Raw genomic sequence first — 18,279 nt, 5'->3', positions numbered from 1 at the left:
CCAAGTTTCCCACATGAATCAGAGGTGGAGGACAAATGATTTCAGACACAATGTCTTTTATCAAATCGTCACATAGAACATACTCCCCACCCGTGGATCAACTCATGTCCCCGCGATTCATTGATCTGCACCTGAAAACATGTCAAGTATGACTGAAACTAGTATACTTACAAAGTATATATACTGGAACTCCTTCTCTGAGAGCAGTTTGTTGTTTATCTGCTGTAGAGCTGTTTCCACTTCTTCTGTATTCATTTCAATATCCTAAAACAACATGATAAATCATTGCAATGTCCCAAAACAACATGATAAATTATTTCAATATCCTAAAACAACATGATAAATTATTTCAATGTCCCAAAATAACATGATAAATCATTTCAATGTCCCAAAACAACATGATAAATCATTTCAATGTCTCAAAACAACATGTTTGATATATCATTTCAATGTCCTAAAACAACATGGTAAATTATTTTATTCTATTAGAACATGAAAAATCATTTCAATGTCCTAACATCTTTTGAATAAAAATACTGTTTGTGATGCAACCTCACAATATACCGTAATTTCCTTAACATTTGAACTCAAACAATGATTTCATCCAACAACAATTCACTGTTTGAAAAATTTCTCAACAATCTTTCAACCTCCTGGCAAAAACTTACTGGATCAGGGTGTAATTTCTGATAAAGCCGGCTCTGTTGACGTCTAAACTCGTACGGTGGCATAGACTCGTCCTGCTCGCTGAAGTAATAATCCATACAATATAGACCAACAAGATCCTTCTCATCTGAAAATATAATTTTAATAACAACATCTGTAATTAGACAGTTAAAGTAAGTGATTGGTATATACTAATTCATTTTTACCTTGACAGTGGAGACAGTGTTGTTTTTAAAACATATATGCCTACCATACTGGCCTGTCAAAGGCAACTGGGTATCCTAATTTTGAATGCAATGACCTTAACCTTGACCTAATGACATAAAAAAATGACAGTAGTCATGTACAGGCAATTATCTTATTAACAGTGAAAGCCATACCAAAGTGTTCTCCAGTGAATGATGAGAAAAGGCTTTCAATCTCTAGGTCACCGCAGCCTTGATCTTTTAGGTACTGACCCCAAAATAAATAGGATTATCCCCGGACTACAGGCATCCAACCTTTGAAATTTGACAGTTGCAAGCTCTTTTCAGTTCTAAGGTCATTGCAACCTTGAACTATTAACCCTAAAACACTCAGGTTCATCATTTAACCGCAGGCAATATCTATATGAAGTTAACAAGAGCTGTCACTAATGGTGACAAATGCCCCCACAGCACCTTGACCTTTGACCTGGTGACCCCAAAGTCAGTAGAGGTGGTGTACTCAATAAGTACTATCAGCATGTGAAGTTTGAAGGTCCTTGTTGAAGTGGTTCGCATGTAAAGTGCCTTCATGCAAAAAGTTAACGTTGGGCCCTGTGACCTTGACCTTTGACCTGGTGATCCCAAAGTCAGTAGGGTTGGTGTACTCATAAAATACTATCTGCATGTGAAGTTTGAAGGTCCTGGGTGCAGTGGTTCGCGAGTAAATAGCCTTCATGCAGAAAGTTAATGTTGGCCCCTGTGACCTTGACCTTTGACCTAGTGACCCCAAAGTCAGTAGAGCTGGTGTACTCAATAAGTACTATCAGCATGTGAAGTTTGAAGGTCCTGGGTGCAGTGGTTCGCGAGTAAAGTGCCTTCATGCAAAAAGTTAATGTTGGCCCCTGTGACCTTGACCTTTGACATGGTGACCCCTAAGTCAGTAGAGGTGGTGTACTCAATAAGTACTATCAGCATGTGAAGTTTGAAGGTCCTGAGTGCAGTGGTTCGCGAGTAAAGTGCCTTCATGTAAAAAGTTAACGTTGGCCCCTGTGACCTTGACCTTTGACCTGGTGACCCAAAGTCAGTAGGGTGGTGTACTCAATAAGTACTATCAGCATGTGAAGTTTGAAGGTCCTGGGTGCAGTGGTTAGCGAGTAAAGTGCCTTCTAGCAAAACGTTAACGTTGGCCCCTGTGACCTTGACCTTTGACCTGGTGACCCCAAAGTCAGTAGGGGTGGTGTACTCAATAAGTACTATCAGCATGTGAAGTTTGAAGGTCCTGGGTGCAGTGGTTCGCGAGTAAAGTGCCTTCATGCAAAAAGTTAATGTTGGCCCCTGTGATCTTGACCTTTGACCTGGTGACCCCAACGTCAGTAGGGGTGGTGTACTCAATAAGTACTATCAGCATGTGAAGTTTGAAGGTCCTGGGTGCAGTGGTTCGCGAGTAAAGTGCCTTCATGCAAAAAGTTAACGTTGGCCCCTGTGACCTTGACCTTTGACCTGGTGACCCCAAAGTCAGTAGGGGTGGTGTACTCAATAAGTTCTATCAGCATGTGAAGTTTGAAGGTCCTGGGTGCAGTGGCTCGCGAGTAAAGTGCCTTCATGAAAAAAGTTAACGTTGGCCACTGTGACCTTGACCTTTGACCTGGTGACTCCAAAGTCAGTAGGGGTGGTGTACTCAATAAGTACTATCAGTATGTGAAGTTTGAAGGTCCTGGGTGCAGTGGTTCGCGAGTAAAGTGCCTTCATGCAAAAAGTTAACGTTGGCCCCTGTGACCTTGACCTTTGACCTGGTGACCCCAACGTCAGTAGGGGTGGTGTACTCAGTAAGTACTATCAGCATGTGAAGTTTGAAGGTCCTGGGTGCAGTGGTTCGCGAGTAAAGTGCCTTCATGCAAAAAGTTAACGTTGTGACTAACGAACGAACGAACTAACTAAAGAACGAACGGACGGACAGTTGAAAACTAATATGCCTCCCTTTGGGGGCATAAAAAGCAGATTTCACAAGTGTACTTTTAGTTATCAAGCTAAAACTGTTTTCAGTTTTAAGGTAAATGTGATCTGACTATTAGCCTACTGACCACAAGCAATTATCCCTAGAAGTTTGAAGGCAGTAAGCTAAAGGGCTCATTACTTATTGAGTAGAAATCGTTTTCAATCTCAAGCATATTCTATATGCTACAAACTTTTATTTGTGCCACAGGCTGGCAAAAATCTTACCTTCTATTTGTGCAAATTGTCGGCTAAAGTTTGTTCCATTTGTACAAAAATCTGGTCAAAATGTTACCTTCCATAAATTTTGTGCTACACATTTGACAAAGTCTGTCTTACCTTCTGCTTTTTGTGCTACATGCTTGCCAAAGTCTTACCTTCTATTGGTGCTAAATGTAGGTCGAAGTCTCTCTCACATTCTTCCATCTGTGCAACAATCTGGCCACAGTTTTATCACTTAATTGTTTTAGACACTAGATAAAAGTCTTAACATCTACTTGTCATACATACTGTTCAATGTCTTATCTCCAATTTGTCCATCATCCTGGTCAAATTATTACCATCTATTTGTCCTACATGCTGGTTAAAGTCTTCCCTCCTATTAGTGTTAGGTGTTGGTCATCTTACCTTATATCTGTTCTACACATAGATCAAAAAGCCTAACCTTCTGTTTGTCCTACATACTGGTCAAAGCCTTACCTTCTACTTATGCTACAAACTGGTCAAAGTTTACCTTCTGTTTGTTCTACATATTGGTCAAAGCCTTACCTTCTATTTGTCCTACACACCTGTCAAAGTATTGCCTTCTATTTGTCCTACATGCTGGTTAAAGTCTTACATCCTATCTGTGTTGGCTGTTGGTCAACATCTTACCATTATTTGCTCTAAACCCATGCCAAAGTATAACCTTCTGCTTGTCCTGCATACTGGTCAAAGCCTTACCTATACTTGTGCTACACAGTGACCAAGTATTACTTTCTATTTGTGCTACACACTGGTCAAAGTTTTACCTTCTATTAATTTTGCGCTACACACTGGTCTAAGTCTTACCTTCTATTTGTCATACGCACTGGTTTAAGTCTTACATTCTATTTGTGCTACCCGCTGGTCAAAGTCTTACCTTCTAGTTTTGCTCCACACTGGTCAAAGTCTTACCTTCTATTTGTCCTACACACTGGTCATCCGCCTGCTTAACTCAATAGGGAGTGTCGGTCTACGGATCTCGGGGTCGTGAGTTCGATCCTCGGGTGGGGCATTATGTTTTCCATGACGATTTGATAAAAGACATTATGTCTGAAATCATTCGTCTTCCACCTCTGATTTATGTGGGGAAGATGGCAGTTACTTGCGAAGAACAGGTTTGTACTGGTACAGAATCCAGGAACACTGGTTAGGTTAACTGCCCACTGTTACATGACTGAAATACTGTTGAAAAACAGCATTACACCTAAAACAAACAAACAAACACACTGGTCAAGTCTTACCTACTATTTGTCCTACAAGTTGGTCAAAGTCTTACCTTCTATTTTTGCTACACACTGTCAAAGTCTTACCTTCTATTTGTCCTATGCACTGGTTAAAGTCTTACCTTATATTTGTCCTACATACTGGTCAAAGTATATCCTTCTATTTGTGCTACACACTTGTCAGTCTTACCTTCTACTACACACTGGTCAAAGTCTCACCTTCTATTTGTCCTACACACTGGTCGAAGTCTTACCTTCTAGTTGTGGTACACACTGGTCAAAGTCTTACCTTCTATTTGCCCTATGCACTGGTCAAAGTCTTATCTTTTATTTGTCCTACACACTGATCAAAGTCTTACCTTCTATTTGTGCTACACGCTGGTCAAAGTCTTACCTTCTATTTGTGCTACACGCTGGTCAAAGTCTTACCTTCTATTTGTGCTACACACTGGTCGAAGTCTTACCTTCTATTTGTGCTACACGCTGGTCAAAGTGCTTTAGTTTTTCCAGATCTCTACTAATCTGCATTTGAAGTTTCTTCACTGTAGGATCTTTCTTTACCTTTAGAAATAAAACACTTGCTCGATCAATTACTTTGACACTTTCTGAAATATTCTGATTTAAAAATACATGTACTGTCTCATAATTATAGAGGTCATATTATATCCGCAGCATTCAAAGAAACTTGTGTTTTGTACAGGATTCCAACAAGATGCTAAAAAGTGTGACTGTAAAAATTACTCAGAAAGTTTTCATTGTTAAGGAATACTGCATTTATTACTTTATTGGAGAAAAAATTTAGACCAGCTAATTAAATTCAGTCTTCTGACTTAAGGTGTTCCAATGAATATCTCAAACATCCTTTAAAAGGCAGAAACAAGAAAGGTCTATCACCTTCTTTAAGTATTTGACACAGTGGTACATGTTTAACATACAAAACATTATGATAAACAATATAACATAACATGAGAAATGAGGGCATAAAAAGAAGCATTTAAAGAAAAAAACTAAAAAAAATCATATCTTCATTTTTTATGTAAAATTTCACCTCACCTTTTTCATCATTTTATCATCCATCCTGCTCACAATAACCTCATCTGTGATATCCGATGCTCGCTGTGGTATGAAGTTCTTCGGGACGCTCATGGCACCCATTGTATCATAATCCGGTTCTTCCGATTTCTTCTTCTTCTTTTTCTGTAATTATTTTTTTGTAGTACTGTTAAACACTGATCATTTGAGACAGCAATGAGATGATATAAATACTCAAGTTATTCAGGATTCTCAGTGATTCAAACAAAGGAAATGGGTCTGGCCGTATTGTGCTGGAGCTTAGGTTCTGCAAGGAAGTGACGAAGCTACTTAAGGTACTGAAATAAAATTTTCCTTCCCTGCTCCTTATCTGGAAATTCACCAACACTTCTGACCAAGTTAAGGGAAGCTCCATCAAGCCATTCATCAATCGCTATTTAAAGGTTTTTGCTATCTTTAGCTCTGATGACCCCTAAATGCATTCAAGTGAAAACATTTCAACAAACTGGAGAGAAATCTATGCCAGGATGCTTCAGACCCACGTTTGATGAAATTCTGACCAGAGTGGTCTCAGAAAAGAATCTAAGTTAAAATGACAGACCAAAGACAACACAGGTTAGATGCCACATCATCCACCTTATAATACATATAATGATATCTGCACATTCAACCTCTGGTTTGGGTACAAGTATTTTCAGAAAAAAAATAATTATGAACTTAAATATACAATTATAGTAAAAGTTCATAAACAAGAAAACATTTTGAAAGCTTGCACTATGCTGTATGATGAAAGAAAAAAAAAAAAGCTACTGAAAAAAGGGAAATGATTAATAAATACTGCCTAATAACATAATTTTCAAAGTAAGGCCATACCAAACCGATCCTGTGTTTAGCATCCTCATGATTTTTTAAAACCATCAGGCAAGAAAAAGGCAAACAAACAGTTGTTAAAAAAGAAAACTATTGCTTTTTCCTCAAAGCTTTTACATCAATGAAAATATACCATGATAGTTTTAGTAATATAATTAAAATTTTAAGAAATTGTTATTTATGTAGATATTATGTTGAAGCAGCTTATAGTAATGTAACAATCCTGTAATGAACAGAAATGGCCATTGTGATTATGGCTATGAACATTTTCGGAACTTTTTTCTTCAATCAGATGTCCCAAAACCTACTAGCCTGAAGATGATAATCATAGTTCCATTTTGGTATGGCCTTATATATCAGAGACGTCTGTTACTACATGAAAAAGGTAAATAAAAGCTATTGTTTGGAAACCAATGGTTTTGCATAGGCCAGAAAGGGTTTACAATATGTATTCAAAAGAAATAAATTATGCATAATTATATAATATACAATATGGTAATATTATGTAAGTCTTATAATCAAGGCAATAAAGTATAAGCAAAGTGAACGCTAAGTTAACCTTCAATGCTCAATTATCAAATACAAAAGTCCCAGCTGAAAGTTGGTATAATCAATAAAAATATACACTTTGTACCAATGTTTTCAGAAATTAAGCTACATGTCACATAATATTTTTCTTGTCATGCAGAATCACTGCAAATGTTATCTAAATTAATAAATAGCTAATACATAAACACAACACTTAATACTGCAGTCTGGGTAATATTTGCATATGTATTAATCATTAAGCAATTTCATTTGCGGTGTTAAGAATTTGTGAAATGTGAGTGTTTGTGGTTTAGGTCGACATGTTGCAGATTAATATTTTGAATTTGCAAGTGGCATTATTTTCAAAAATTAGCAAAAATAACATATAACCCAAACTACAGTACATATTTATCAAAACTGCTAGCAATATCAACCAAATTCATGTCTGTTCAAACAACATAATAACACAACAATTTTAAAACTTTTCTTTATCCTGCACAGTTAACTTTAAAATTCCAGTGTAGAATTGCAATTTTAGACCGTCACAGGAGTAGAAAATGGATGGCGTACAGGTGAGAAAGTTTAAATCAGCCCAAAAAAAACAGCATATCCCCTACTATACTGAATTTTCTGATGCTCCTTTTGGCATACATTTTCAACATTCAAAGATAATACAGACTGACACACTATACAGTTTGTTATCACTAGTCTAGTTATCATGACTATATACATGATCAGGCAAAAGTTCAAAACTTCACAGAAAACAATTATTCTAACTGTTATCCAAAATGCAATACCTGTTTTATTACCTAAATTAATTTCTGATAGACATCTTGAAAATTTCTGAAACTGAGATACTGTTTTATTTTATGTTTTCAAGTGAATTATAGAGTTTTCTCAGAGAAATAAAAGTGATAATCCACAGTTTTGAAACAGTAGATTATCATTTTTATTTTCACTGTTTTTGCCGAACTAGTTCCGGTCCTCCGTCGCGACTGAAATCAAATTGTATACCGAGCGTTGTGAATATCGGGGACCATAATGACGATGACGTCGTTAAAATGACGTCATTTGCGTTATGCTTTCTGTTGATCTTTCATGCGATTTTCGACATTTTATAAATTACGCGACAAAAGTAGAGTTTTACACATGAAATAAAAAGAAAATTTGTTTGTGTCAGTGAAATATCAGTTTTATTTCACTTGTGAGCACCAAAAAAAGTCATTTTCACTCGTGGCTACGCCACTCATGAAAATATCAGTTTTTGATTCTCACTTGTGAAATAAAATTGATATTTCACTGAAACAAACAAATATCCTCTATATTTTCTCAAAAGGGCCCAATAACTGAGATTCTGTTATTTTGTGAAAAGGGCCCAATAACTGAAATTTTGTTCTTAGACTAAAAGAAACTAATTTTTATAACAGTAAGTCAGCTACATTTGTTAAATTTTAACCTAACCTAGGCAGCCATCTGCCTAAAACAGCCAGATTATGTCAGCAGTAGTTATAATAAGCATTATGTTTCTAAGGGAACTGTAATGAAGATGGCAAAAAAATCACTGGTTTATACAGTTATCTATCATCAATCACTGGGATGGACATCATGCAGGCAAATACTGTGAAATCATTTAATTTAGTGGGCATGAAATTTCGAGGTTTGGGCCAAAAATGGCTATTTCGTGGACATATGATTTCGTGGTGATATAAATTGTGTAGATTTCAAAGTCTGAACATAAAATGAATGGGAATTTTACTTGTTCTATGGGATTTAACTTCCTGGACTGACTAAAACCATGAAATACACAAAATTTTGTCCCCCACGGAAATTACTTGTTCACTGGGATTTAATTCCATGAAAATTTGTTCCCAAAAGAAATTAATGGTTTCACAGTATACTATTGTTCAAATACAGACAAAACAGCTAATTCTGTAGCAGTATGCAGACAAAACTGCCCCACTCATTTTCAGATAGGTGAACAAAATTGCTTTTCTTTATTCTTTTTACATTTGAAGAAAAATTTATTTCAAATAATTCATGGTATTTATCAGACTGACTAGATAATCTTGTATTTCATGCTATTTCTAATGAAAAAAAAATAAAATAATTTTTCAAAGAAAAGATCTTGTTTACCTATATTAAAATGGGTGGGGTAATTTTGTCTTGGACTGGTTAGCAGATAAAAACTGATGATAAAATCTTGGAATGAGCATGCCTACAAATCAAAATTACCTTTGGACTATTTTCATCATCATCACCCTAACATTAAATGTTATAAACAATTACATCAAACTATTAAATTACTGATCTTTCTATACAAGCATTTTATTAAAATGCATCTAATGTATTTTCCTAGAGAAACGTACAACTATATTCAGCAACCTTAAGCCTGCAGCTGGCAAGTCATTTTGCCTTTGTGACCAGTGCAGACCAAGATCAGCCTGCACATCCATGCAGTCTGATCATGGTCTGCACTGTTCGCTATTCAGCCAGTATATTTTTAGCAAACATCCCTCCAAATAATAAACGGTACTGCCAAAACTGAAGGATAGACCAGTCCATTTTAGAAGTTTAGCAGGGTAAAAGTTAAATTATACAGAAAATCAGGATTACTTCATCCATTTAATTACTGAATTTTGTTTCTAATAATTACATTACAGATTATTCAACAAGTACAGATGAGTCCCCATTTCTTTAAAGATTGATATCACATTAAAGATTGTTCAACAGAACCCTATAACATTACAGTTCATTAAACAAGAACTTCCCCATTATATTATACTTTGTTAAACAAACATGGACACTTCCCCCCATTACATTAAAGATTGTTTAACAAACACAGATACAACCTCCATAACAGTACAGATTGTTTATTCTAACATGGCTCGATTATGATTTCCAGTTAAACACAAAGAAAATTTAAGCTCTGTATATTTTACGATAAACAATGGTTGTTGCACAGACTGGTAAGAGAACATTATCACGTTAAATTTCCACATGACGTCCGGTTCATTATTACTCAAATAAAGAAATTATTTTTACCAAAATATTTCAATGACCATGTAAGAATGAAAACAATCAAGGCCTTCAAGTGGTTTGTTGTCTAATTCATCATGGTTCATCATTCAAATGCTTACATATTAAACTACACAGGCTAACACCCTCCTGGTTCAATTCCTGCGAAGCTGAACTTCAAACCATGACATAACAGACAACAAAACACTCGAGGCCCTGATTATTTGTTAAACAAACACTTTCCCCATTATTACAGACTGTTTAACATACACTTCCCTAATTAATAATTATGCATCTATATTTTGTTTTCTTACAAGTGAGTTTTACTATAAGCAAATTAAATTTATAATGCCAAAACTATCTAAAATTGCAACTACTTCAATCATACATTACAACAATTACATACAAATATAAAAATAAGTTTGGATGTAAGACTAGTTTTTAATAATACAAGTTTCTCTTCCAACAGATTATACTCTAAAATCAACATTTTTACAGAGCAGTTAAAAACGACTGATGCAGAAAATTACACTTTAACAATTATATTCCAAAAATTCCACAATTTTCAAGAAAAAAAATATGGTAACTTTTATCTTGGTAGAGAAAATAACACAAATACACAGATACATTGCATTACATACCTTTTTCTTCTTTTTGCCTTTTGATTTATAATCTACCCTAACGATGTCCCGATCAAGTTGTTTTGCCAGCTGTGCCATCAAATGTATCTTCTCAACTATAATTAATGGCAATAAAAAACAAGATCATGTGTTTATTTATGTAATTGTATCAAGCGCTTTAAATGTACATACAGTCCAACTTCGTTAGCTTGAACATGGTGAGACTGGCAAAATTTGTGCAAGTTAAATATATAGTTTGAGCCAACGAAAATTAAATATATGTATGAACTTTGCCAGGACTTGAGAAGGAGTTCAATCAACACACCCATGCAGGCTGATCATGGTCTGCACTGTTCGTTGTTCAGTCAGAAAATTTTCAGTGAACACCCCTTTGAATAATAAGTGGTACTGCCCAAATTGAATAATGGGTCAGCCCATTTTAGAAATACAGCAGGGTAAGGATTAATATAGATTTGCTGGTATAACTAGTTCTGTTTTGTTCTTTGGGGTTAACGCCATTTTTCAACAATTTTTCAATTATGTAAGGGCGAGCAGTTAAACAGCATTCCTGGATTTTTTACCAGTACAAACCTGTTCAAGAAACTGTCAATTTCCAGACAACAAGAGCACCGCCAAGCGGGGCAATATACGCCCGAAGGCTTACATCATAGGATGGAAGCAAAATTTTAAGAACTTGACTGTTGTAGCCCCAAAGGACTGGAACAACAAAAGGAAAACTTCAAAAATCAAATCTAAGTCCATAAAAAAAATATTCAAAGTCTACAAAAAATCCTTATCAGGTACAGGTATGTAAAAATACACCTAAAAATTGGAGGTACCATCCATGTTCTACTACAGAAAAGTGGTCTAGGTTTTTCCCTACGGCCAATAATAAAAAAGTTTCAAAATAAACTATTTATAGTAACATAAAAGGGAAGTAATTCAAAAAAAAATTATTGTAAGTACAAAAAAGAGATCTGCCAAATAAAAACAAGAGCACTGCAACGCAGCGCAATATACACAAAGCAAAGTCATATATGACCTTTGACCCTTAAGTGTGACCTTGACCTTGAAGCGAGTCATCCGGAACATGCGCTCTGCACATCGTTACAATGTGATGAACATTTCTGCCAAGTTTCTTTGAAATCCTTCCAGCAGTTCAAGAGTTACTGAGCGGACACGAAACAAACTGATATGACTTTTGACCCCTAAGTATGACCTTGACCTTGAAGCAAGTCATCGAGAACATGCGCTCTGCACATCGACTTGGTGTGGTGAACATTTGTGTCAAGTTTCTTTGAAATCTTTCAAGGGGTTCAAGAGTTACAGAGCGGACATGAAACAAACTGATATGACCTTTGACAGCTAAGTGTGACCTTGACCTTGAAGCGAAACATCCAAAACATGTGCTCTGCACATCGTCTCAGTGTGGTGAACATTTGTGTAAAGTTTCCTTGAAATCCTTCAAGGGGTTTAAGAGTTACAGAGCGGACACGAAATTGCTAACGGACAGACGGACGGACGTTCCTACATATGGATACTTACGTGGCTACTCTTGTTCTCTCTATTGTTCTTTTAGCCACGTAAGAGAAAAATATCCACATAAAAGCCTTACAGAATGAATGACATCAACGAAAAAGTACAGTTACCTATTGTTCCTATAGCCACCTAAGTATGCAAATGTGAGTTCGGACGGACAGACAGATGGACACCAGCGTCATAACATAATACGTCCCTTTGGGCGTATAAAAATCAGAGCTGGAGAAGGAATGATTTTAGACACAATGTCTTTTATCAAATCTTCATGAAGAACAAACAACCCGCCAAGAATTGGACTCACGACCTGCACGATCCAAAGATCTCCACTCTCCTTATTCAGCTAAGTGGGCGGGCTTGCTGATATAATAATGCTTTAACCCTAACCTTGCTAAATTTCTATAATGAACTTGTCCATCTTTCAGTCTGGCCAGTACCATTTACTGTTAAACGGGGTACTTACCAGAAAGATACTGACTGAATGGTGAACAGTGCAGATCTTGATCAGACTGCACGGATGTGCAGGTTGATCAAGATCTACACTGGTCGAATGGCGAACAGTGCAGATCTTGATCAGCCTGCACGGATGTGCAGGCTGATCAAGATCTACACTGGTCGCAAAGGCAGAATCAATCCTGTCCAGCATGATAAGGGTTACATGTTCACTAAAACTTACCTTGAAGTTCATGCATATGGTCTTGTAGAGCATCCTGCTTTGTCTTTATAAACTCTATAGAGTAATTTAACTTTTCAAGATACTGTTCTGGCACACTTACACCCTGGAAAAAAATAGAACACATTAAAAATCTAAATTGTTAACTTAAATTATTGTGATCTATTTCATATATTTTGCAAGCTTCACTTCTGATAAGGTTTAATGATTTTATTATAGATGATCTTCTGTAATTTTGCTTGCATTTGAGTACTACTGAACAACAGATAAAATTTAATGTAAATTTTATGACAACAAGAGCTGTCGGAGGACATCGACACTTGGCTATTCAACAGCTTGACAAATGAATGAATATAAAAATCGCAAAAGGCACACAATTTTGTAAATTTTGAAAACTGCTAAGTTGAAAAAGAGGCAGAATATTTTAAAAATAGAAATAGAGTTATTGAACCTGTGCAGTTTAAGTCAGTTCATTACAGTGAACAAGTGTGTGAAGTTGCAGTTCATTCCAACAAAAGGTTACATTTTACTTAACCAAATCAGCCCTCAATTTTAACCTTTAATAATACCAAACTGACCTGATCTACATGGTACTGTAAAATAACCAAAAAAGCTTACATCTCTCCTGGGTGTTTGAGCATGTGTTATCACAGTTAGGTCTTTGAGCATGTTGAGCTCATGGTCTGACAACTGAGCAGGCGGTAGATGTACTATTCCGCCACGAGCAGCCATGTGGTCACGTGTGTATCGTGGAGTCTGCACATTCACGGCACTGTTGAATACTCTCTCATAGTAAGGAAGTCTGTCAGGGCTGTGGGAATAAAAGTTATACAAGGGTACATTTCTTAAGATTCACTAGTAAACTGAGTTATAGTCTAGAAATAAATGTCAAAATATTTAATGTGACTGCTACCAAAACAACATATGAGCCGTGCCATGAGAAAACCAATATAGTGGCTTTGCGACCAGCATGGATCCAGACCAGCCTGCGCATCCGCACAGTCTGGTCAGGATCCATGCTGTTCGCTAACAGTTTCTCCAATTCCAATAGGCTTTAAAAGCGAACAGCATGGAGCCTGACCAGACTGCGCAGATGCGCAGGCTGGTCTGGAACCATGCTGGTCGCATACCCACTATGTTGGTTTTCCCATGGCACGGCTCATACAGAAATTCATATTCAACATAGTATCTAGTAAAACAATATTCAGCTGTGTTAAACTGAATAATTCTAACTTATTTAGCCACTTCATACTTGATAATGCAGTATTTACTATGTTATACTGAATAAATACCACTTCATTATGCAGCATTCAGCCATGTCATACTGTTGGTAACATAGTACCTAGCTATGTGATACTTAATAGTGCAGTATAATAGGCCAAGTTTTATTGAATAAATCTTGATAGAGAAGTATTCACCCGTATAATACTGATTTATTTATATCTGATAATACAGTATTTGGTCATGTTATACTGTATAATTCTTATCTGACAGTGCAGTATTTAGCCATGTTATACTGAATAATTCTTATCTGACAGAGCAATATTTAGCCATGTTATACTGAATAATTCTTATCTGACAGTGCTGTTTTCAGCCATGTTATATTGAATAATTCTTATCTGACAGTGCAGTATTTAGCCATGTTATACTGAATAATTCTTATCTGACAGAGCAATATTTAGCCATGTTATACTGAATAATTCTTATCTGACAGTACAGTTTTCAGCCATGTTATACCTGGAACAACTGATACAGGGACTGGAATGCGGCATTTATCTTATCTTATGCTGTCGTCCAATCGAAGGGTATACACTTACACCTTACAGTTTAACTCGTCCTTTCAGTGAAAATCTGGGAAAGCATTTGTTGAAAACAAAAGTTCTGCCATGAAATTATTGCCTGCATCTGTTTTTAAATGGAAAATATCTACATTAATGTTACTTTTCGCCCTGTGAAAATGGCTAAATCTAGGCTTGTCTTACCCAGAGAGAAAGATGTCGTTTTTTTACATGATATTTGCCTTGTTGATTCAGAGTACATGTATTTATATAGAACAATAAAATTAGGACATATTTTAATGAAAATAGCAAGTCAAAACTGTAAACTGTTGCCTGAAAATATTTGTTTATGATATTGCTTTGTTCTTCACCATTTAAATGCGTGTTAAACCTAGATGATTTTCTGCAGTTTTATCTAAAAGTTCGGAATACTAAATGTAACTTCGTTGTCGGCCTTTTTTAAAAATTTCATTATTTTAATTTAAATACATTGTATTTTTCACACATCAGTTTTAAAATTAAATTAATTAAACTAATTTTTGAAGTTTAAACAACAATTTCATTTGAAACATTCTCTGCGTTCAAGAAGAATGTTTGTTTCTGTATGTAGAAATCTGACATTATAAACAATAATTATAATTATGGCTCTACAATATTAAGAAAAGTGTCAGCTTTCTGTTTTTTTCCATTTTATTTATTCAAATCCAACAAAAATCGGTCCTTTGATAAAGGTTTGAAGTTACGTGGTAAAATATTTCTTCAGGGAAGTGAGCTTGAGTTAATTCGTAATAATTAAGCATATCACCACATGCAGTCGCATGCTGTTTTTCCTTCAGAATCCCTTTAGATCAATCTCTGATCATCTAATTATCGCCACTTAACATGTGACTGGTAAACCCTTTGAACAAAAAGTGTTATAGCTCCATGATTAACATGAGGTAATATGCTAATTACACGCTAATCGATAGTGGTGAAAACAAAATCTGATCGCTAACGACTGGTCGATATTTACAGGTATGGACGACAGCATAATACAGATAAATATATTTATTTATATGGAGTGTCTACTCCCCGTATTAGACCTTCCTGGTTATACTGAATAATTTTTATCTAACAGTGCAGTATTTAGCCATGTTATACTGAATAATTCTTTTCGACAGTGCAGTTTTCAGCCATGTTGTACTAAATAATTCTTATCTGACAGTGCAGTATTTAGCCATGTTATACTGAATAATTCTTATCTGATAGTGCAGTATTTAGCCATGTTATACTGAATAATTCTTATCTGACAGTGCAGTATTTAGCCATGTTATACTGAATAATTCTTATCCGACAGTGCAGTATTTAGCCATGTTATACTGAATAATTCTTATCTGACAGAGCAATATTTAGCCATGTTATACTGAATAATTCTTACTTGATAATACAGTATTTAGCAAGGAAATCTAGTGGATCAGACAGCTGCTGTAATTCCTGTGTGGTGACTGGGGCCTCTGCTACCTTACTCTTCCTGGAAGTTCTTGTTTTACTGAAACACGAGACAATAATTTCTTCCATTTTTTATATTACTGTAAAATCATACTTTTCAAGGGAAATATTTTTGCTATATTGGCCAACTGTACATAAATGAGGCAAAAGATAACTTAATTGTTAAGATGGAGATGGAGGAAAACTTTCATTCTAAGGAGGAAATGGAGGGGACATAAAAGATAACTTAAAATATAGGATGTGGAAGGAGGTAAATAAAATCTGTAAAAAGAAAAAAAAACATAACTTTCATTCTAGGATCGAGCATGCAGGTAGAAGATAACTGTAGAGGGGGTAGAACATAACTTATATTCTAGAATGTTGGTGGAGGTAAAAGATAACTATAATCTAAATGAAGGTAGAGGTTAAAAATTACTTGCATTCTAGAATGAAGATGGCAGTAAATCATAACATTCATTCTAGAATGAAGATAGCAGTAAATCATAACATTTATTCTAGAATGGAGATGGCAGTAAAATATAACAATAATTCTTAGATGAAGATGGAGGTAGATGCCAACTTACAATGTGGAATGGTGATGGAGGTAAAACATTACTTACATTCTTGAAAGAAGATGGAGGTAAACAGTAACTTACATTCTTGAAAGAAGATGGAGGTAAACAGTAACTTACATTCTTGAAAGAAGATGGAGGTAAACAGTAACTTACATTCTAGGACAGAGATGGTGGTAAATGGTACCTTACATTCTAGGACAGAGATGGTGGTAAATGGTACCTTACATTCTAGGATGGAGCTGGAGGTAAAAGGTAACTTACATTCTAGGATGGAGCTGGAGGCAAAAGGTAGCTTACATTCTAGGATGGAGCTGGAGGTAAATGGTAACTTACATTCTAGGATGGAGCTGGAGGTAAAAGGTAACTTACATTCTAGGATGGAGCTGGAGGTAAAAGGTAACTTACATTCTAGGATGGAGCTGGAGGTAAAAGGTAACTTACATTCTAGGATGGAGCTGGAGGTAAAAGGTAGCTTACATTCTAGGATGGAGCTGGAGGCAAAAGGTAGCTTACATTCTAGGATGGAGTTGGAAGTAAATCGTAACTTACATTCTAGGACAGAGTTGGAGGTAAAAGGTAACTTACATTCTAGAATAGAGGAGGTGGTAAATGGTAACTTACATTCTAGGATGGAGTTGGAGGTAAAAGGTAACTTACATTCTAGGATGGAGCTGGAGGCAAAAGGTAGCTTACATTCTAGGATAGAGGCGGAGGTAAAAGTTAACTTACATTCTAGGACAGAGTTGGAGGTAAAAGGTAACTTACATTCTAGGATGGAGTTGGAAGTAAATCGTAACTTACATTCTAGGACAGAGTTGGAGGTAACAAGTAGCTTACATTCTAGGATAGAGGAGGTGGTAAATGGTAACTTACATTCTAGGATGGAGTTGGAGGTAAAAGGTAACTTACATTCTAGGACAGAGTTGGAGGTAAAAGATAGCTTACATTCTAGGATAGAGGCGGTGGTAAATGGTAACTTACATTCTAGAAGGGGTTGGAGGTAAAAGGTAACTTACATTCTAGGAGCAACTTTTGGAGGTGGAGGCAACTTCTTCTTGGGCTCTGGAATCTCTGGTGTCACTTCTATCAGTTTTCTTTCCTTCTTCACACCTTTGTATTCAGACTGAAAAAAATATTGAAAATTAAACATGATTATATGACCTCTTGTGATCACAACAAATTAGAAATTTAGATTTCACATTTCTAATTTGGTTGTACTTCTTGGTGATAATGCCATTTCATGTCAACAAGTAATCTGAATTTGTGTTCTATTCTGTTAGTAAACTGTACCGAAAGTAAAAGCAAATATTAGCTAATCTAAACAGTCATATAAAATAAATTATTTTAAAATTGTTTGTTGGTTTATCTCATTGTCATGGAAATATTATTAGATATACAAATTTACAACATCTTACCTGTCTTTCTTGTATTTCTGGAAGTTCTGGAATTTCTATGGGAGGTAACTCTGGTACTGACTTTTCTTTAACAAAATCAAAACTGATCTCCCTTGATACCGGTCTTTCTTCTTCCACAGGTACAGGACTGGGTGTCTTTTCCTTAACTGGGGTGGGTGGCTGTAAAAACATAAAATGGTAAAAAATTATTAAGTTCTAATTATTATCATTACTAGATTTTAGATAAAAGGTCCCTAACTGGTAAAAATATTCAATATAATATTTAAATATGATCAGTTACCACCACTCTGTACATTTTTTTTGCAAATGCATACTTTTAAATTTTCATTCAAGAAAATCCGAGAAGAAATCTTTAGATAGATTAGAGATCCAAACTTTTCTAAAGCATGAATGTTCCCTATGACTATCTGATGCAATCCCAAAGCACACACATCCCCCAGGACTATCTGACGCAATCCTAA

General features: G+C 35.7%; 1 protein-coding gene across 1 annotated transcript in view; it reads right to left on the bottom strand.

Moving 5' to 3' along the window:
- The window catches only part of LOC123540018 (uncharacterized), a 110,063-nt gene that overhangs the window by 8,021 nt on the left and 83,763 nt on the right, over positions 1–18,279 (bottom strand). Inside the window, exons 31-41 of the mRNA XM_053525834.1 lie at positions 17,819–17,977; positions 17,420–17,526; positions 15,779–15,889; positions 13,202–13,394; positions 12,587–12,689; positions 10,396–10,490; positions 8,972–8,998; positions 5,363–5,506; positions 4,774–4,870; positions 669–793; positions 172–264 (exon numbers count right to left, since the gene is read on the bottom strand). Of these exons, the coding sequence (XP_053381809.1) occupies positions 172–264; positions 669–793; positions 4,774–4,870; positions 5,363–5,506; positions 8,972–8,998; positions 10,396–10,490; positions 12,587–12,689; positions 13,202–13,394; positions 15,779–15,889; positions 17,420–17,526; positions 17,819–17,977 (1,254 nt within the window). The remainder of the gene's footprint in view (positions 1–171; positions 265–668; positions 794–4,773; positions 4,871–5,362; positions 5,507–8,971; positions 8,999–10,395; positions 10,491–12,586; positions 12,690–13,201; positions 13,395–15,778; positions 15,890–17,419; positions 17,527–17,818; positions 17,978–18,279) is intronic.

This window comes from Mercenaria mercenaria, chromosome 16 (assembly GCF_021730395.1).
Source record: "Mercenaria mercenaria strain notata chromosome 16, MADL_Memer_1, whole genome shotgun sequence".
NCBI classification, from domain to species: Eukaryota; Metazoa; Mollusca; class Bivalvia; order Venerida; family Veneridae; genus Mercenaria; species Mercenaria mercenaria.
The sequence above is the reverse complement of the archived record's forward strand: the minus strand, read 5'-3'. Positions and strand labels throughout refer to the sequence as shown.